The sequence below is a fragment of the Nematostella vectensis genome, chromosome 9 (assembly GCF_932526225.1).
Source record: "Nematostella vectensis chromosome 9, jaNemVect1.1, whole genome shotgun sequence".
NCBI lineage: Eukaryota > Metazoa > Cnidaria > Anthozoa > Actiniaria > Edwardsiidae > Nematostella > Nematostella vectensis.
The window spans coordinates 16542971-16565496 of record NC_064042.1 but is presented as its reverse complement, the minus strand read 5'-3'; the positions used below and the strand labels follow the sequence as shown (position 1 = coordinate 16565496).

At 40.9% G+C, this 22526-nt stretch overlaps 2 protein-coding genes across 6 annotated transcripts in view; one reads left to right on the top strand and one right to left on the bottom strand.

The window, feature by feature from the left end:
* Window positions 1-872: 872 nt before the first annotated feature.
* On the bottom strand, window positions 873-10492 carry LOC125572464. Its single transcript, XM_048732986.1, has 3 exons — window positions 10171-10492; window positions 2449-2716; window positions 873-2386 (listed from the first exon to the last, which is right to left on the bottom strand). Exons 1-3 carry the CDS (start codon window positions 10187-10189, stop codon window positions 2260-2262), a joined length of 414 nt encoding a protein of 137 aa, XP_048588943.1. The 5' UTR covers window positions 10190-10492; the 3' UTR covers window positions 873-2259.
* Window positions 10493-21266: 10774 nt separating this feature from the next.
* Window positions 21267-22526, top strand: part of LOC5502205 — a 40769-nt gene continuing 39509 nt past the window's right edge. For 3 of the 5 annotated variants that reach the window (XM_048732667.1, XM_048732665.1, XM_048732666.1), the window contains exon 1: window positions 21268-21798. In XM_048732667.1, coding sequence (XP_048588624.1) covers window positions 21439-21798 — 360 coding nt within the window. In that variant the 5' untranslated portion in view covers window positions 21268-21438. Of the gene's footprint in view, window positions 21799-22526 lie in introns of all 5 variants that reach the window. The other 2 variants (XM_048732664.1, XM_048732663.1) reach the window with 1 other exon arrangement.

Sequence of the window (22526 nt, the reverse complement as noted above, 5' to 3'; positions counted from 1 at the left end):
TGACTGCATGACCGGTTTGACGAAAACACCACAAACACGCATAGAGAAAACACATTTCTCATGTAGGCCTCGTTAGCGCAGTAGGCAGCTCGTCAGTCTCATAATCGAATGTAGAAATCTGAAGGTCGTGAGTTCGACCCTCACAAGAGGCATATTTTCGTCTTTTGAAAATGAATGACACTATGACCGGTTTGACTAAAATGCCACAAACCTACATTGACAGGACAAATTTCTCATTTCGCCCTTTGACCTGTTAGAAAAAAATACCACAGACACGCATAGAAAAGACACATTTCCCATGTTGGCCTCGTTAGCGCAGTAGGCAGCGCGTCAGTCTCATAATGTGATTTAGAAATCTTAAGGTCGTGAGTTCGTTCCTCACACGGGGCATTTATTTTTTTTTTTTTTTGAAAACGAATGACTGTATGACTGGTTTGACGAAAACACCACAACCACGCAGAGAGAAGCCACATTTCCCATGTAGGCCTCGTTAGCGCAGTAGGCAGCGCGTCAGTCTCATAATCAAATGTAAAAAGCTGAAGGTCGTGGTTTGGATCCTCACACGGGGCATATTTTTTTCTTTTGAAAACGAATGACTCTATGACCGGTTTTACTAAAATACCATAAACCTACATTGACGACATGACACATTTTTCATTTCGCCCTTTGACCTGTTAGAAGAAAATACCACAGACACGCATTTAGAAAAGACACATTTCCCACGTAGGCCTTGTTAGCGCAGTAGGCAGCGCGTCAGTCTCATAATCAAATGTAGAAATCTGAAGGTCGTGATTTCCATTTTCACACGGGGCGGCGAATGTTTTTCTTTTGAAAATGAATGACCGGTTTTACGAAAATACCACAAACCTGCATAGACAGGACACATTTCTCATTTCGCCCTTTGACCTGTTAGAAGAAAACACGTATAGAGAAGACACATTTGCCATAGCCCTTCAGACGTAAAAAGAAGGTTCCTTGGTTTATTTACCGTTCAGATATGTTTCATTGTTGTGTCAAGCATTGTGATATAATTCAACAACTTTCCGTGTTTTTCGAGCTACAGGCGTCTTCCCAAAGGTGCCATAGAACCAAACAATGAGAAAGAAAGCCCAGATGTCAATCTTCATGGCATGAATGGACTGTTTGGTGTGAAAACTCCACAGTATGTAGAGAGCAAACGTTTGATGTTAAAGAAAACACCTTTGTGCTGCTTTATGGTGATTTGATAGAAATATTGCATTTACAAACAAGCTGCAGTATTTGCACCTCTTTTATTTAAATAATAAAACTCCGACTCAAAGTGCTAGTCGGTTTTTGGTCGAAATTCGAAAACTCACTTGCTTTGCAAACATTACGGCATTACGGAATTCCGTAAGACCGACATCTGAGCTTTCTCTGTTATTGTTTTGATCAACTTCCCCTAGGATAAACCCTGTAGCTTCCAAAAGGCGCAAATAGAAAGAAAATAGCCCGAAAAAGTCGTCCAATTACTTGTAGTTGAATCTTTCCAGTCATTTACATTTTTGATTTGGCAGCGCGCGAGTGTTTCTCGTTTTCCCGCCTTTTTGAAATCGATCGATAAACTTATCAATATTCGCGCGAAAGCAAAAGTTGATTTGTTTTCTTGTCATTTTTATTTTAAAAAGCCATATTGCAAAGCCTCGGTCGATACGCCAAAGCCTCAGTTTGATATTTCCCGGCATGACCTCATTCTCAGTTAGTACTTTTTCTTATGATGGCGAATACAGGAAAGATAAATCAATAAAAAAGCAACACACTGAGTTATTCAAGCCTACAACAAGTATCTCCTTCCAGCTCCTTTATACATGTTTTCTCTTTACAACGCTGCTTGGACTGTCTCTTTAATCACCTGCTACCTCGTATTGATCAAGTGGTCTACTATCAATCATCCAGTCCGGGTACCAGGCCCGGGCTCAATAATGGCCACGATAAATGCTAGGGTTATTTGTTTCTTTCTGCAAAGCGTTGCCAAGCGTTGTCTATACCAATCCCGATATCTCCCCGCCTCTCTGCCTCGAGGCCATTATTTTTTAGCGCCCACCTTTTCCGCTTTGTTTTTCTTTTGCTTTTTTCCGGCTTAAAAAGTCTCTCAATACCCGACCTCCCCGGGATTTGGGCCGCATGCACTTATCACATCCATTTCCCGTATTGTTCGAGTCCCCGGGGATCGGAATGCCGTGTTTGCACACGTGGAACTTGGGGATGCTATCACTAGAGTCGTCATCGTGTGAGGACCCCCTAAAGCAGAAGTCGTCGCCTATGTGTGGCTTGACTGTTATAACTGAATGCCGTTTGCGTTCGCGGTGGTGAGGTATGGCGTGGTGCTTGGTGGCCTGGGTATGACTTGTAAATCGTCCTGATGATCCTGAATATTATAGAAATATAATCACGTGATCGATATATAATCACATACCATGTATCCCCTACCTTTCGTCGTAATGGTGCTGTTTTCTGTAGTGTGCATAAGCATCGGGGTGCGGCCCACTTGCCAGGTTGTTTTCCCTTTGTTGTCTTCCGGTGACAGAAGTCGGTCCAGTATTGCGCTTATCTCCTGCGCAGACTCTCCTGCGCAGACTCTTTATGTTTGATAACATTCCATCCTTGCTGGCCAACCAGGCCTTCTGTTTGTACGAGGTCTGGAGGTCTGGATGTCGGTGGGAGGTCTTTTGCCAGAATGTTCTTGCGACCTGATGAACTAAAACAGAAAGGACATTAGTTATAGCCCGTCACGCCATTAGTTATAGCCCGTCAGGTCATTTGTTATAGCCCGACACATCATAAGTTATAGCCCGACACATCATTAGTTATAGCCCGACACATCATTAGTTATAGCCCGACACATCATTAGTTATAGCCCGACACATCATTAGTTATAGCCCGTCACGTCATTAGTTATAGCCCGACACGTCATTAGTTATAGCCCGACACGTCATTAGTTATAGCCCGACACATCATTAGTTATAGCCCGTCACGCCATTAGTTATAGCCCGTCACGCCATTAGTTATAGCCCGTCACATAATTAGTTATAGCCCGTCACGCCATTAGTTATAGCCTGTCACGTTATTAGTTATAAGCTGTCACGTCATTAGTTATAGCCCGACACGTCATTAGTTATAGCCCGTCACGCCATTAGTTATAGCCCGTCACGCCATTAGTTATAGCCCGACACATCATTAGTTATAGCCCGACACATCATTAGTTATAGCCCGACATATCATTAGTTATAGCCCGTCACGCCATTAGTTATAGCCCGTCACGCCATTAGTTATAGCCCGACACATCATTAGTTATAGCCCGTCACGCCATTAGTTATAGCCCGTCACGCCATTAGTTATAGCCCGACACGTCATTAGTTATAGCCCGACACGTCATTAGTTATAGCCCGACACGTCATTAGTTATAGCCCGACACATCATAAGTTATAGCCCGACACGTCATTAGTTATAGCCCGTCACGTCATTAGTTATAGCCCGACACGTCATTAGTTATAGCCCGACACGTCATTAGTTATAGCCCGACACGTCATTAGTTATAGCCCGACACGTCATTAGTTATAGCCCGTCACGCCATTAGTTATAGCCCGTCACGCCATTAGTTATAGCCCGACACGTCATTAGTTATAGCCCGACACGTCATTAGTTATAGCCCGTCAGGTCATAAGTTATAGCCCGTCACGCCATTAGTTATAGCCCGACACGTCATTAGTTATAGCCCGACACGTCATTAGTTATAGCCCGACACGTCATTAGTTATAGCCCGACACGTCATTAGTTATAGCCCGACACGTCATTAGTTATAGCCCGACACGTCATTAGTTATAGCCCGACACATCATAAGTTATAGCCCGACACGTCATTAGTTATATCCCGTCACGTCATTAGTTATAGCCCGACACGTCATTAGTTATAGCCCGACACATCATAAGTTATAGCCCGTCACGTCATTAGTTATAGCCCGACACGTCATTAGTTATAGCCCGACACGTCATTAGTTATAGCCCGACACATCATAAGTTATAGCCCGACACGTCATTAGTTATAGCCCGTCAGGTCATTTGATATAGCCCGACACATCATTAGTTATAGCCCGACACATCATAAGTTATAGCCCGTCACGTCATTAGTTATAGCCCGACACGTCATTAGTTATAGCCCGACACGTCATTAGTTATAGCCCGACACGTCATTAGTTATAGCCCGACACATCATTAGTTATAGCCCGACACATCATAAGTTATAGCCCGTCACGTCATTAGTTATAGCCCGACAAGTCATTAGTTATAGCCCGACACGTCATTAGTTATAGCCCGACACGTCATTAGTTATAGCCCGACACGTCATTAGTTATAGCCCGACACGTCATTAGTTATAGCCCGTCACGCCATTAGTTATAGCCCGTCACGCCATTAGTTATAGCCCGACACGTCATTAGTTATAGCCCGACACGTCATTAGTTATAGCCCGTCAGGTCATAAGTTATAGCCCGTCACGCCATTAGTTATAGCCCGACACGTCATTAGTTATAGCCCGACACGTCATTAGTTATAGCCCGACACGTCATTAGTTATAGCCCGACACGTCATTAGTTATAGCCCGACACGTCATTAGTTATAGCCCGACACGTCATTAGTTATATCCCGTCACGCCATTAGTTATAGCCCGACACGTCATTAGTTATAGCCCGACACGTCATTAGTTATAGCCCGACACGTCATTAGTTATAGCCCGACACATCATAAGTTATAGCCCGACACGTCATTAGTTATAGCCCGTCACGTCATTAGTTATAGCCCGACACGTCATTAGTTATAGCCCGTCAGGTCATTTAATATAGCCCGACACATCATTAGTTATAGCCCGACACATCATAAGTTATAGCCCGTCACGTCATTAGTTATAGCCCGACAAGTCATTAGTTATAGCCCGACACGTCATTAGTTATAGCCCGACACGTCATTAGTTATAGCCCGACACGTCATTAGTTATAGCCCGACACGTCATTAGTTATAGCCCGTCACGCCATTAGTTATAGCCCGTCACGCCATTAGTTATAGCCCGACACGTCATTAGTTATAGCCCGACACGTCATTAGTTATAGCCCGTCAGGTCATAAGTTATAGCCCGTCACGCCATTAGTTATAGCCCGACACGTCATTAGTTATAGCCCGACACGTCATTAGTTATAGCCCGACACGTCATTAGTTATAGCCCGACACGTCATTAGTTATAGCCCGACACGTCATTAGTTATAGCCCGACACGTCATTAGTTATAGCCCGACACATCATAAGTTATAGCCCGACACGTCATTAGTTATATCCCGTCACGTCATTAGTTATAGCCCGACACGTCATTAGTTATAGCCCGACACATCATAAGTTATAGCCCGTCACGTCATTAGTTATAGCCCGACACGTCATTAGTTATAGCCCGACACGTCATTAGTTATAGCCCGACACATCATAAGTTATAGCCCGACACATCATAAGTTATAGCCCGACACATCATTAGTTATAGCCCGACACATCATTAGTTATAGCCCGTCAGGTCATAAGTTATAGCCCGTCACGCCATTAGTTATAGCCCGACACGTCATTAGTTATAGCCCGACACGTCATAAGTTATAGCCCGTCACGCCATTAGTTATAGCCCGTCACGCCATTAGTTATAGCCCGACACATCATAAGTTATAGCCCGACACGTCATTAGTTATATCCCGTCACGTCATTAGTTATAGCCCGACACATCATTAGTTATAGCCCTACACATCATAAGTTATAGCCCGTCACGTCATTAGTTATAGCCCGACACATCATAAGTTATAGCCCGACACATCATAAGTTATAGCCCGTCACGTCATTAGTTATAGCCCGTCACATCATAAGTTATAGCCCGACACGTCATTAGTTATAGCCCGTCAGGTCATTTGTTATAGCCCGACACATCATTAGTTATAGCCCGACACATCATTAGTTATAGCACGTCACGCCATTAGTTATAGCCCGACACGTCATTAGTTATAGCCCGTCACGCCATTAGTTATAGCCCGTCACGCCATTAGTTATAGCCCGTCACGTCATTAGTTATAGCCCGACACATCATTAGTTATAGCCCGACACATCATAAGTTATAGCCCGTCACGTCATTAGTTATAGCCCGACACATCATTAGTTATAGCCCGTCACGCCATTAGTTATAGCCCGTCACGCCATTAGTTATAGCCCGACACATCATAAGTTATAGCCCGTCACGCCATTAGTTATAGCCCGTCACGCCATTAGTTACAGCCCGACACATCATAAGTAATAGCCCGACACGTCATTAGTTATAGCCCGTCAGGTCATAAGTTATAGCCCGTCACGCTATTAGTTATAGTCCGTCACGCCATTAGTTATAGCCCGTCACGCCATTAGTTATAGCCCGACACATCATAAGTTATAGCCCGACCTGTCATTAGTTATAGCCCGTCACGTCATTAGTTATAGCCCGACGCATCATTAGTTATAGCCCGACACATCATAAGTTATGGCCCGTCACGTCATTAGTTATAGCCCGACACATCATTAGTTATAGCCCGACACATCATAAGTTATAGCCCGTCACGTCATTAGTTATAGCCCGACAAGTCATTAGTTATAGCCCGACACGTCATTAGTTATAGCCCGACACGTCATTAGTTATAGCCCGACACGTCATTAGTTATAGCCCGACACGTCATTAGTTATAGCCCGTCACATAATTAGTTATAGCCCGTCACGCCATTAGTTATAGCCCGACACGTCATTAGTTATAGCCCGACACGTCATTAGTTATAGCCCGTCAGGTCATAAGTTATAGCCCGTCACGCCATTAGTTATAGCCCGACACGTCATTAGTTATAGCCCGACACATCATTAGTTATAGCCCGACACGTCATTAGTTATAGCCCGACACGTCATTAGTTATAGCCCGACACGTCATTAGTTATAGCCCGACACGTCATTAGTTATAGCCCGACACATCATAAGTTATAGCCCGACACGTCATTAGTTATATCCCGTCACGTCATTAGTTATAGCCCGACACGTCATTAGTTATAGCCCGACACATCATAAGTTATAGCCCGTCACGTCATTAGTTATAGCCCGACACGTCATTAGTTATAGCCCGACACGTCATTAGTTATAGCCCGACACATCATAAGTTATAGCCCGACACATCATAAGTTATAGCCCGACACATCATTAGTTATAGCCCGACACATCATTAGTTATAGCCCGTCAGGTCATAAGTTATAGCCCGTCACGCCATTAGTTATAGCCCGACACGTCATTAGTTATAGCCCGACACGTCATAAGTTATAGCCCGTCACGCCATTAGTTATAGCCCGTCACGCCATTAGTTATAGCCCGACACATCATAAGTTATAGCCCGACACGTCATTAGTTATATCCCGTCACGTCATTAGTTATAGCCCGACACATCATTAGTTATAGCCCTACACATCATAAGTTATAGCCCGTCACGTCATTAGTTATAGCCCGACACATCATAAGTTATAGCCCGACACATCATAAGTTATAGCCCGTCACGTCATTAGTTATAGCCCGTCACATCATAAGTTATAGCCCGACACGTCATTAGTTATAGCCCGTCAGGTCATTTGTTATAGCCCGACACATCATTAGTTATAGCCCGACACATCATTAGTTATAGCCCGTCACGCCATTAGTTATAGCCCGACACGTCATTAGTTATAGCCCGTCACGCCATTAGTTATAGCCCGTCACGCCATTAGTTATAGCCCGTCACGTCATTAGTTATAGCCCGACACATCATTATTTATAGCCCGACACATCATAAGTTATAGCCCGTCACGTCATTAGTTATAGCCCGACACATCATTAGTTATAGCCCGTCACGCCATTAGTTATAGCCCGTCACGCCATTAGTTATAGCCCGACACATCATAAGTTATAGCCCGTCACGCCATTAGTTATAGCCCGTCACGCCATTAGTTACAGCCCGACACATCATAAGTAATAGCCCGACACGTCATTAGTTATAGCCCGTCAGGTCATAAGTTATAGCCCGTCACGCTATTAGTTATAGTCCGTCACGCCATTAGTTATAGCCCGTCACGCCATTAGTTATAGCCCGACACATCATAAGTTATAGCCCGACGCATCATTAGTTATAGCCCGTCACGTCATTAGTTATAGCCCGACGCATCATTAGTTATAGCCCGACACATCATAAGTTATGGCCCGTCACGTCATTAGTTATAGCCCGACACATCATTAGTTATAGCCCGACACATCATAAGTTATAGCCCGTCATGCCATTAGTTATAGCCCCGTCACGTCATTAGTTATAGCCCGACACATCATTAGTTATAGCCCGTCACGCCATTAGTTATAGCCCGTCACGTCATTAGTTATAGCCCGACAGGTCATTAGTTATTGCCCGACACATCATAAGTTATAGCCCGTCACGCCATTAGTTATAGTCCGTCACGCCATTAGTTATAGCCCGACACGTCATTAGTTATAGCCCGACACATCATAAGTTATAGCCCGACACATCATAAGTTATAGCCCGACACATCATTAGTTATAGCCCGACACATCATAAGTTATAGCCCGTCACGCCATTAGTTATAGCCCGACACATTATTAGTTATAGCCCGACACGTCATTAGTTATAGCCCGACACGTCATTAGTTATAGCCCGACACGTCATTAGTTATAGCCCGACACGCCATAAGTTATAGCCCGTCACGCCATTAGTTATAGCCCGTCACGCCATTAGTTATAGCCCGTCACGCCATTAGTTATAGCCCGTCACGCCATTAGTTATAGCCCGACACATCATAAGTTATAGCCCGACACATCATTAGTTATAGCCCGACACATCATAAGTTATAGCCCGTCACGCCATTAGTTATAGCCCGACACATCATTAGTTATAGCCCGACACGTCATTAGTTATAGCCCGACACGTCATTAGTTATAGCCCGACACGTCATTAGTTATAGCCCGACACGCCATAAGTTATAGCCCGTCACGCCATTAGTTATAGCCCGTCACGCCATTAGTTATAGCCCGTCACGCCATTAGTTATTGCCCGTCACGCCATTAGTTATAGCCCGTCACGCCATTAGTTATAGCCCGACACGTCATTAGTTATAGCCCGACACGTCATTAGTTATAGCCCGTCAGGTCATTAGTTATAGGCTGTCACGTCATAAGTTGATTTTTGCTCTGCTAATTTAATTAAATTACTATCCAAATATGTATATGATTATAGGAGCCAGCGCGGCTCCTATAATGTGGTATAGCTCTGCGACTTGGTTTTTGTGGTCATTGCGTGGGTTCCCTGTGGTGTCACTCGCCAGTCAGCCACGCAGCCCCCAGGCCCCTGGCCCCAAAATGGCCCCAAAATGCAAGCACAGAGGAAGGAAAAATGTTCTTGTCGATTATGCGAAAACCAATGCCTGTTTTTTTGCCTCATATTTTGTGACTAAAGTATAAAGGCCAAGATTTATTTGAGGATATCCCAAGAAGAAATGGCTGTGACTCGGTATCTGACAAGAGACAGTTCACATTAAAAAGCGAGTACTACCACAATCGACCAACAGAAAACGAGGAAAGAGGAAAAACGCTGCTAAGGTGAGTTTAGGACGACGATTTGTGCTTTTTTGGACGATGATTTGGGCTTTTTTGTTTTTCTTTTTGTTTGCTTTGAGCATGCGTGCGTATACAAATCAAATAAATACAAGTAATCAAATAATTTGACCATAACAACAACCTTTGACATTCTTCGTTTCATCTCTATTCTTGATTATGTTATTATATTTAATAAAGTCTAACCAATATTGTCCTGCATTTGTCATATACTGCTGAAGAAGACAGTTCTTGTCTTTATATCATGTGTTTCTTATACTGTACTTTTTAGTCTTTCAAAGATACAGTACAGCAACTTTTTGAACATTTTAAAAGATAAATTTATTCCTTACCGATGATAAAAAAATGCAACCTCTATTGTCTATATATACATATATATTTTTTGTTTATATTGTTTGCATCTTGCATTTCACGTGTTATTTTTTATTATTCAAATAGCTATGGGAAATTAGTAAGGTTATAAAGAAATGACAATAACGCTTTACCATGCATGGTCTTGGCCATTGGACAGCGGGTCTTGACCTCTTCTCTTGAATGAATCTTAGGGTTACCCTAGAACTCATTTACGAAAAGATGGCAGCCACGCTGATCAAGTAGATTATGAGATTATGGCGGCAGTAACATGTTTAGATAAGTTAAAAGACTCAAGCACGTATGTAATACGAGCGGCAGCACGATCTGAAGAGACATCAAGATGAAAGTTGAAATCAACTGTTATCAAAAGCGGCCTAGAAGAAAATGACAGAAAACGAAGCAAATTCATCTAAAACTAGTGCTTCGTTTAATTTGCTTTTCGTAGAGGGAGGGGGTCGGTACACTTGCACTAGTCGAAGTATTGTGTTGGGGGAGCCGACAGTGATGTGGGTGAGCTCGAAAGACTTGAATATTCTTTTTGTGTTGGTTACCTTTTTCATTTTAAAGCATTTCCTGTAGAGAACAGCTACCCATCCACCCTTGGTTTCCTACGAGGTAAGTGATGAAGTCGTAGTCAGTAGGGCAAAGGCAGTAGAGTAAAGTCATTACGGCAAAGGCAGTAGGGCAAAGGCAGTAGGGTAAAGGCATTACGGCAAAGGCAGTAGGGCAAAGGCAGTAAGGCAAAGGCAGTAGGGCAAAGGCAGTGGAGTAAAGGCATTACGGCAAAGGCAGTAGGGCAAAGGCAGTAGGGCAAAGGCAGTAGGGCAAAGGCAGTAGGGTAAAGGCAGTAGGGTAAAGGCAGTAGGGTAAAGGCAGTAGGGCAAAGGCAGTAGGGCAAAGGCAGTAGGGCAAAGGCAGTAGGGTAAAGGCAGTAGGGTAAAGGCAGTAGGGCAAAGGCAGTAGGGCAAAGGCAGTAGGGCAAAGGCAGTAGGGCAAAGGCAGTAGGGCAAAGGCAGTAGGGCAAAGGCAGTAGGGCAAAGGCAGTAGGGCAAAGGCAGTAGGGCAAAGGCAGTAGGGCAAAGGCAGTAGGACAAAGGCAGAAGGGTAAAGGCAGTAGGGTAAAGGCAGTAGGGTAAAGGCAGTAGGGCAAAGGCAGTAGGGCAAAGGCAGTAGGGTAAAGGCAGTAGGGTAAAGGCATTACGGCAAAGGCAGTAGGGCAAAGGCAGTAGGGCAAAGGCAGTAGGGCAAAGGCAGTAGGGCAAAGGCAGTAGGGCAAAGGTATTAGAGCTAAGGCAGTAGGGCAAAGGCAGTAGGGCAAAGGCAGTAGGGCAAAGGCAGTAGAGCTAAGGCAGTAGGGCAAAGGCATTAGGGCAAAGGCAGTAGGGCAAAGGCAGTAGGGCAAAGGCAGTAGGGCAAAGGTATTAGAGCTAAGGCAGTAGGGCAAAGGCAGTAGAGCTAAGGCAGTAGGGCAAAGGCATTAGGGCAAAGGCAGTAGGGCAAAGGCAGTAGGGTAAAGGCAGTAGGGTAAAGGCAGTAGGGCAAAGGCAATTCATAACGCTCTGGTCGACAATGCCTTCCCGGAGCCAGATTTCAGTTATTTCCAAAACAACAAATGAGTTTTCTACTATAAAATCTTTACCAATAAAAGATTTGTTTTTAACTGAACTTGTATTGAGTAGACATAAGTCTAAGGGTGTTCGAATGATGGCGTTTACCTGAATAGGTGAACGTGTGATGGTTATTAATGCTATAGCTGGAAAACCGCTGGACGTTCATTTATTCTGATATTGATTATAATATTTAATAATATGCAATATTATAAATTATTGTGATATATAAAGTATTCGAGGTTAATCGTTATTATTTATGTTTTTTTTATTTATGCCACATACATAATGTTTGCAGTGATTGTAGTTGTGATGATCCTAAAGAATCCCAAACGGTGATTGCATACGTTACTGATAGAAGGATCACTTTTGAGTAGAAGTCTACCTTTACCCACGTTGAAAGAAAGTACAGCGCTTTCAGTAAGTCAAGCTTCCTTGCGTATGGTCACCATGTTGGCACCATTCCATCTCGTAGACCGGGCACCTAGCGAGGTGTTTCCTACCAATCACCATGTACTGTACTTGATAAATGCACTTAAAACATTATCACCGCTAGTAAAGGCTTGTGCTAGTAAAGGCTTGTTTCCTACCAATCATCATGTACTCGGTCTTGCCTGGATGTGATGTAAGCTGGTTGTTACAGCTCCAGGTGTACAGGGGGCTTAGGATGGTATTTGCTACCATGTCACGTAATGGCGCTGTGACATAGATGGTCGTGTCATCTGCATACATTTAAAGTATACCATCTTCACTGGCTATACTCGTAAGGTCGTTAAACAAGAGAGAGAGAACGGTTACTGGACAGAGCACAGAACTTGGGGTACACCGTGTATCACTGCTCTTCTTGAGGATTTGCATTAGTTTTCGATGGTGTATTGTTCCCGGTCAGACAAGTATAGTCATTGATCCATGCTATAGAAGATTTCCTGTTTATCTTTAAGTAGTAGGCTGTTAAAAGCCTTTCGGACGTCGTCAAATACCAGACCCACAACCTGATGATACTCTTTAGAGTAGCACAGATTGCTGGTGATGGCATGGTTTATGAGTGCCATGCAAGAAAGCTTTATAAAACCTTTCCTGGTACGCATAGTAGTGAGATGGGTGCGATCTCTGTTTCATAGTCACTCTTGTGCAGTGAGCATTTCCACGTGCGTGGCGCTTTGTTCGACTCGGCGCTGCTAAATACCGATGTCACAGTTGGTTCTATTGCGTCATTTGTAAACTTTAGGAATTTTGGATTGACTCTATCTTGCCGACATGAATTGTTAGATTTCGACAAGAGAGAGAGGGACTCTTTGGATTTCCCCGCGCGCCATGTCGGTGCCCATCTTTTCCATTTTTAGTAACCACCACCTCACCACTGCGCGTGAGCATTTTTACTTATCCTACGCCCGCGCATTGGCATTTGCATCTTGTTGTTTGCCGCTGTTTCAACAGACAAAGTTTTTTGTTGCATATTATCCCGTGTTATCCCACCTTTATGCACATAAGAAAATAACTAGGAAAATACATTTCCATTCACGAGTTGGCTCCAGAGCCTTTGAAGGTGGTGTTACACGGGATAACATGCACCAAAACCTTTAGCGATACATCGTATGGTATCCATTCTGAAATGTTTCCAAGCAAATGTTACACGGAATAACTTTCCAGATATTCGTCATTCTGTGTTGCATGTTTTTGAAGAGCGTTAAAAAACACGCAACATTTTGTCGAGTGAAATGATGCGTGGAAAGTTGTGTTGCGCGATATGTTACACGGTCAAAAAATGTATCGCAAAACGTTTTTTTGCATGTGATCCCGTGTAACAGCACCCTCTTGATATCATAAAAAACTCATTTCGTTCAGGGCGCGCACGTCATCGAAAAGAACACGTGAGAAGCGCGCGCTTGAGCAAAAATGCAGGAATGAAAAAGGTCGCACACTATTTGTGAGATGTCCTGAGTGGAAAAGTGTTGGTGTGTAATTCAGGGTTAATTTATGTCGTATAGGAATATCACATGTTATATCCCAGTGAATAATTTTCACGCGCGCTTATTAATCAATACGATTCACGTGCACAGTTTCACAGGACAAATAACAGTCGATAACGTCAAGCCAAAGTGATATATGTCTTGTAAACATTTTTGTGCAGTCATAACTCACTTTTCTGCTGCTCAATAACTCCTCAAACAATGATTTCAAAACGCTATGAAGGCACAGAAAAAATGTCGTACTGTTTAAATCAGCCTTAAAGGGTCTTATTGCCCTTACCTTGCCTCGTCTATCGTATTCTCCTTGCCCTTACCTCGCCTCGTCTACCGTATTCTCCTTGCCCTTACCTCGCCTCGTCTATCGTATTCTTCTTGCCCTTTCCCGCCTCGTCCATCGTATTCTCCTTGCCCTTACCTCTCTTCGTCTATCGTATTCTTCCTGCCTTTACCTCGCCTCGTCTATTTTATTCTCCTTGCCCTTACCTCGCCTCGTCTATCGTATTCTCCTTGCCCTTACCTCGCCTCGTCTATTGTATTATTCTTGTCCGTGTCTCCCCTCTCGTGCGTTTCCCGCTCTATTTTTCTGCATCAAGATTTATCGTTGATATTGAACTGCTGGAAGATGACGATAGACCGAGACCAGCCCTGCGCACAACGGCTGATGCAATTTGAGGATTCAAACCCTCTTTTCTTTTTGCTAGTTCGCTTCGCCGTGCTTTAGTAGGGATGGCTATCGTTTGTACTTTAGTATCAGTGCGCAAGGAGCACATGATTCCCATCTTGTTGGCCATGAAAAAAATACTACCAGTGATTGACTTGTAATTGTTATAATGACGTCATAGAGACTGCAACTCGCGCGCGATATTATATCGATCGTTGTCTAATTTAGTCGATAATACCTCGCAGAGGCCCACAAAGAGTTGTCCAGTGAGCATCGAACAGCTTCAAGGGCGAGAATGCTGGCAAAAAGAAATCTTCATGTGAATATAAAAAGATGCAGAAGCAAACATTTCATACGAGATAAGGATGTCTAAATCTTAGTTGAGAAATTATCCACAGAATAGAACGTTGCACTTATAGAATAGAACAAGTTAGGTAGAATCATTTGCACATTTGCACTGAACATTGATATTTTCTTAGCTACATTCAAGCAAATCAAAGCAAAAACCTCACATTATCGATTCGTTATTTGAAGACTTAGCTTTCTCCCATCCTCCTTCACCTACATCGCGTGTTCAAGTAGTAGAAAACACAAGTAAGGTTACTATCCGTACGAAGTCGTACTCTGCCGACACAAGGAGGGGGGGGGGGGGGGCAGTGGCTAGCCAAGGGCTGATTCTTCGCTTCATTTTTGCTGTAAATGACAATAAACAGTATTAACTCTTCGGATATTTTGTTTAAGTAATGTTGTTTTTGTTACGCGATTTGGAGACTAAATCTAAAAATACAAGCTATGCGATTACGTGACAATCTCAAATGATTTCACAGAAAACACCGCGGTATAATCAAATAATAAATATCTTATCAGATAATAAACAAAAAATATTATAAACGGTCAGGGGGGTACTTCATAAAAAAATAAAATAATAAATATTCTTATTTACCGAGTAAAATCAGCTAGAATCGATGGAAAAGCATTAAAATTATGGTTTTGGAGCAGTTTCTGATCTGATCTGATCTTTTTAAACAACAACAACAAATAAAAAAAATGTTACTACCTAGCTGCTATTTATACAAACAAATTCAAATTCGTTCCCCCGTATATTTTTTTTTTCATGATTGAAATAGTTTTAGTCTAAATCTCCAAATAGCGCAAAAATCGAGTTTACTTCCTCTGCCTGCCTGCCCGCCCGCCCGCGCAAGCTGTTACCACGCTTCCCTAATACGGTCGCCTTCAATTGACAAAAACGCAAACTTCCAAACATCTAAGAAGTGGGAATAATTATTTGAGAAACTCTATTGCAGTCATGGATTGCTTAAATCAAAGAATCTACAATTTTGGATCACAAGTTTTAGCTGGGACTATCTTTTCACGCTAGAATCTTGCCAGCAGAAGTGGGATTTCATCTACAAAACACTATCTGTCGCTATAAACACATTCCTTCCCTCTAAGGTGTGTCGTATCCATGGAAACGACAAGCCGTGGCTGTCCTCTGCCATCAAAGCTATGATTTCTAAGAGACAGAAATGCTTGGCGCTGTTCGGAAAAGATTCTCAGCAGCTCCGTTACTGGCGTAACAAAGTCCAAGTGCATATTAAGGACTGCAATCAAAGATTCTACAACGCCAAGGTCGCAACACTTCAACAGTCCAACCCTGGAAGGTGGTGGAGGGAGGTCAAGTCACTGTCAGGGATGTCTCGAAATGACAATCAATGGTTCAACCAGTTCATTGACGGGACTAACATTGTCACCATCCAACAGTTATGTGAAAATATTAACACCTTTTTCACAGGGCTTACGTCTGAGTTCGCCCCCTTGTCTACTAACGACGTCGACGCGATATCTGTCACTGAGATTCCCGACGATCTATTTGTTACCCCGCGGGAAGCTACTGCAGCACTACGTTCCATCAAGCTAAGGAAGGCTCTCGGCCCGGACGGTGGCCCCTATTTGCTTTCGAACTTGCACCTGTTGTCGCCGAGTTGTATAACTCTTCCGTCCGTCAAGGTCACATACCCTGGCTCTTGAAATGCGCAGCTGTCAACCCTATTCCTAAAGAGCGTCCTGCCTCAGTCATCGAAAACCATATTCTCCCAATCTCCTTGACTTGTCAAATAGCTAAAGTATTGGAACGGTTTACCTACGTGCGGCTCCTTCCGCGCATCCTAGTTAAACTGGATCCCAAGCAGTTTGCGGTCGGAGGAAAGTCCACATCACAAGCCGTCTGTTACATTTTACACCTTGTTCTTGACGTCCTTGACAAAGGACACTGTGCGGCAAGGTTGTTTTTTGCCGATTTTCGCAAAGGGTTCGACTTAATTGACCATCACATCCTCTTGCGTAAATTAGGCGAATTCGATATCCACCAGTCTTTGCTTAGATGGGTGGCGGAATTCCTTCACGGTAGATCTCAGTTCGTGAAAATCGAGTCAGCGGCTTCATCAACACTTGCGCTAAATGGAGGAATACAACAGGGTACCCGGCTCGGCCCAATCCTCTTTGCCGTGATGGTGCACGCTCTCGTCACCTCCTGGGTACCTAGGGTAAAGTACGTGGATGATTTGACTGTCGTCGAGATTGTACCAAGAAACTCTCCTTCTGTATTAGATTATATTGTAAACGATATACACTTTGCTATAAAAAACAAGATGTGTCTAAATCCGTCCATATGTAAGATCATGGACATTGATTTTTTGCAATACCGTGCTTGTACGTGGCGCCCAATCTATGTCGGAGGTACCACGCTAGAATGTGTCAAGTCGTTCAAACTTCTCGGTATCCACATCTCTAGCGACCTCACATGGGATGTCCACTGTGACCACGTTTGCAAAAAGTCAAATCGTAGGCTATATGCCCTGCGCTTTTATTAAAAAGTGCGGCGTTAAAGAACTGGACTTATTCACTGTTTATTGCTCTCTAATACGATCAGTCATAGAGTACGGTGCCGCGGTGTACGCTGGCCTGCCTGCGTTTCTTTCAGATGGTCTAGAGCGTATCCAGAAACGAGCGCTTAGAATAATCTTCCCATCCAATAGTTACAATGATGCCCTGGAGAAAGCCGGTCTTGTCTCGCTTAAAAATAGACGATTTATGCTTTGTGAACAATTCATGAGTTCCCTGTGTAAGGAAAACCCTTTACATTGCCTAGCCACTAGTAGGTCGGGCAAGGGAGTCAACCAGTGCAATCTAAGAAGATCTGCTCCCATGAAACCGAAAATATGCAACACTGATCGCTTGTCAAATTTTGTTACTGTTAAGTATCTTGATAATGTAATGTCGTAATGTTGTAATCGCTTAGCTTGTGTGTGCTAATTACCTGTAATTTAGTTTCTAACTGCGAGGGCTATTTAATAAAAAAAATCTATCTATACTTTCCTTGTATCTGAACTGTATTATTCCTGTTATTTTTCCTGGCCATTGAATTAGACTAGTCTGGCACCATTGTGTAGAGGCTATATAATTGTTATTTGAATTTTTTCTCTTCTTATCATGTTTGTATTTTTTTATTTTCTTTTTTCTGTTATTGTTTATAGGTGGTGGAAAAAAATATAGAAATAAATCAAATAGAAATGTATAAAGATATATAAAAATGTAATGACCTTAGATTGTTATATTCAAACTAAAATAGAACTAAATCAGGACAGCATTTACAGAAAACACTTAATTAAAGTAGAGGTTTTTATTGTTCATTTATTTGTTAATTATTATATATTTATGTTAATTAATTTTATGGCGATTATAGTAATCCTCTATATTTGGACAGAATAAACAAGTGCTTTTTTCTTATTCTGATCTTTATTATGGTTATGCTTATTAATAAAATATATTATTACTACCACTACTACTACTACTACTACTACTACTACTACTACTACTACTACTACTACTACTACTACTACTACTACTACCACCACTACTCTCACTACTACTACTACTACTACTACCACTACTACCACTACTACTACTACTACTACTACTACTACCACCACTACTACTACTACTACCACTACTACTACTACTACTACTATTATTGTTATTGTTATTGTTATTGTTATTGTTATTGTTATTGTTATTGTTATTGTTATTGTTATTGTTATTGTTATTGTTATTGTTATTGTTATTGTTATTGTTATTGTTATTGTTATTGTTATTGTTATTCTTATTCTTATTCTTATTCTTATTCTTATTGTTATTCTTATTCTTATTCTTATTCTTATTCTTATTCTTATTCTTATTCTTATTCTTATTCTTATTCTTATTCTTATTCTTATTCTTATTCTTATTCTTATTCTTATTCTTATTCTTATTCTTATTCTTATTCTTATTCTTATTCTTATTCTTATTCTTATTCTTATTCTTATTCTTATTCTTATTCTTATTCTTATTCTTATTCTTATTCTTATTCTTATTCTTATTCTTATTCTTATTCTTATTCTTATTCTTATTCTTATTCTTATTCTTATTCTTATTCTTATTCTTATTCTTATTCTTATTCTTATTCTTATTCTTATTCTTATTCTTATTCTTATTCTTATTCTTATTCTTATTCTTATTCTTATTCTTATTCTTATTCTTATTCTTATTCTTATTCTTATTCTTATTCTTATTCTTATTCTTATTCTTATTCTTATTCTTATTCTTATTCTTATTCTTATTCTTATTCTTATTCTTATTCTTATTCTTATTCTTATTCTTATTCTTATTCTTATTCTTATTCTTATTCTTATTCTTATTCTTATTCTTATTCTTATTCTTATTCTTATTCTTATTCTTATTCTTATTGTTGAAGAACATTGACTTTAAAATTGCCAACTCTGAAAGCTCGGGTTGAACAAGATTAATGTACTTTTTTTAGTTTTCTCGATATTTTAACGTTCCATACTTTTAGAATTAGTTTTTTTTTTTTTTTTTGCTTTTAAATTATTTTTACACATAGTTATCATTATTATTGAATTCATTAGTGTTTAACCAAAAATTTTTAATGTCAAAAAATGTGATTGTAGAGAATTGTACATAGATTATTTGATTTTATAATTATTGTTAATAAAGGTTATTAAAAATTATTATAATTATTATTATTATTATGATTGTTATTGTTATTGTTATTGTTATTGTTATAAAAAAAATCATATGAAGAAAACGTTGTCGTTTTGGGGGTCTGGTACCGAGGAAACTTTTTCTTTTCAGGGACCTTCTCAACTAACTAAAGATGGTCAGAGTAACTGTTTTTCTCTTCTGGTTACAAGTCATAAAGTTTAAACCTCAAAAATTACAAGAATCATGCAGATTTTCCAAATAAGGAATATATTAGTTTCCTTATATGGAAGTGACCGCGTTTGGCAAAAACGACAATTTTGAGCTCAATTTTCATGATATGTGAAAAATATTTGGAATACAAATGCGCTGGCTCCGCCTTTAGGCAATGCCTAAATCTATATATTATTTGTATTTTTCAGTTAAATATCCTTAGTTTTGACAAGTTAATAAAAATTGCTTTCAATAAAGATCTTTTTGACATATGTGCATGGGATTTCTTTTATTCAGCGCGCGAATCACGTTCAGGTCTCGTCCTGCAAAACAAACATTCCAACATAATACTGCTACTTTCCAAGTGCATATTCCTTTGTTTTAATTCTGCTAATGTATACCTGCACTCTTTGTAAGAGTGATTATGAAAGATTATGAACGGTTTCTCGCAGATAGCAAGCGCTCCTCGACTTTCAGCGTTCGAAGTGAACTTGAGCGTTTAGATTTCTGTGCACACAACACAAGCGCACACATATGCAGAAGTTGCCGTGCTTAAAAGGAGAAATTTGGTTAAAAAAAAACTAGCTGCCATGCTTAAAAGGAGAAATTTGGTTTTAAAAAAACTAGCTGTTTAGATAGAACTTTGAAAAATAACAAAAAATAACGGAATTGCTTGGTAAATGAAAGACTTTCCGTAGCCAGTAGGAAGGCTCACAAAGACATCGACATCATCGTTCGAAAGAGCAGACATAGCCTTCTCTTGTTCTTTGTGTTTTTTTTCTATCCCAAATAACGTTGACACATCTTCTAAGGCTGACCTTAGGACAGATTTATTGCGAATAGGTGGTAGGGTCGTAGTGTTTTTTTCCAAATTTGAACCGCTCGATAAACTCACAGCTGGAACCCATAATTTCAACTTCTGATCTGTGCCAATCAAAATATCCAAGAGAACTTACTAAGTGAGTGGCCAATCGGAGACTGTTATAGGTTTACTGCTAAAGCCTTGACGTCACGGATTATCGCCGCTGTTGCGTAGACGCTACAAGAGGATATTTTCGCGAGTCACACGTAGGCTAGCGTGACTTCCACTTGGATGGAAAGTACAAAAGTAAACGTTTGCTGTTTGCGAACTAAGCAATAATTAAGCGCTAGATCGGAATAGAAACGTCAGACAAACGCATAATGTTCTTTTCTTGTAGTTACATTTATAGCTTTTGCTTGTGTATTGGATAGAAGTTTGCAAGCGTCTAAACTAAAAAACAGACAAGATACCTATTAGACATTAGTAGGAACCACAAAAATTGCAAAAGATGCTTCAAATACTTTTAGAAACCATATTTATAAAGCCTATGCATCCATACTAGCTGATTTTACTCGGTAAATAAGTATTTTTATCATTTTAAAATTACTTATGAAATACCCCCCCCCTGAACCGCGGTTAGCAAATTAGGGACACTTCCCTGCTAGTAACTAGGATCACCGCGGTGACTGAACGTTTTATTAAAAGGGTTTTTATAAGGTCAGCAGATATATAAGAGGGAGGGCCCTCATCTAAGATGGAACTTTTTCGGCTGGTAAGCTAATAATGAAAGAAATTTGATTTATTTTACTTTTACATTATCCTGCTCTCCACAAGATATGATATTGTACGGACTGATATCACCAGTTGGCGGAAATGCATGCATACGGAAGTGCTTTGTCTTTCCCAAATGAATAATCATAAATTCATAAAACATTCACACCCCAGCGATATCCGCGTTCATACGGTCACGGTGATCAGCAAATCTCCGGTTTTTCTGTTTGGCGTCACGAATAACTCCAGCCTCAAAAGACTAGGGTTGAATGAATACTTTTCCTCGTTTGATTTGCACTTACTTGAAGCCAATTTGAGCACAGGTTTTTATTTGTAACGTCATGTCGGCGCAGGAGTACTTCAACCAGTATATCGTGCCGATTATCTCTACTTGCAAACATGGCTTTGTGGATGTTGTCACGGGGAACCTCCTCACTGTCGTGGTCTACTTGGCTGCCATACACTGCTGCCTGATCGCCTTCGTCGTTTATGTTTTTATAAACAGAAAGGAAACGGAGAGAAACAGACGGAATGGAACGAGAGTTCTCAGACGCGACAATCGAGTGGTGACGATGGAGACTTGTGAATGGTTTAATTCTATATTAGCCTGGGTTTATTTACATTCTAAAGGAAAAAGCGCTCCGGATCTGCTGAGGACATGGATTCGAAATTTAAATCATGAGCTAGAAAAGGAGACACAAGTAAGCGAAAACACTACATGTAAATAGCATAAATATTGGTTCTCTGATAGCTTGCTCTTTAGTCTAGCGCTACATCAGCCTAAAAACAGATTTGATATTTATAAAGCAACAAAAAAAAATACCGGGCAATTATTGTTTTAGGAAAGCTTAGAGCGAATATGTACATGTTTTTCGGCTTTCATGTTTCACTTTTTAGATGATTTTTCAACAGGTTGTGAATGTGTGAAATATTCATAGTTTTGTCAGGGGAAAGCCTTTGGATATGCTAATCACTCCACCTGGTGTACAATATAAAATGTGGTTAATAGGGTTTTAAAATTTGCTTTTTCGAGTTTGCGTAAATTAATTTGAGTCACGGTCTCAAAAAGATAGATTCAGTGTCTTCATTTTTTTGGATAATATTGGCTCTCATTTTACATCACTTGTCCATATTTGCATGAGCTATGCCCGCCTGTAGTTGACCTGATTTATCAGTGAAACGAAACGATTTACAGATACAAGCAATACAAGCAATTTGGATAAGGTCTAGTAAAAAAAAAGACAAGTTAATCGTCCCCGCCGCATACTTATTTGAGGCCGCATCAATATAGATATATATTTTTTAGTTATTTCTGTTCCTTTTTTGATTGTTTGTTCCTCAAAAGTGCGTTAGCGGTGCCTGGGCACTGAAATAATGGCGGACGTTCCCGTTTCAAGTTTTTTCTTACGATTTTTTTCACCCGTTCGCA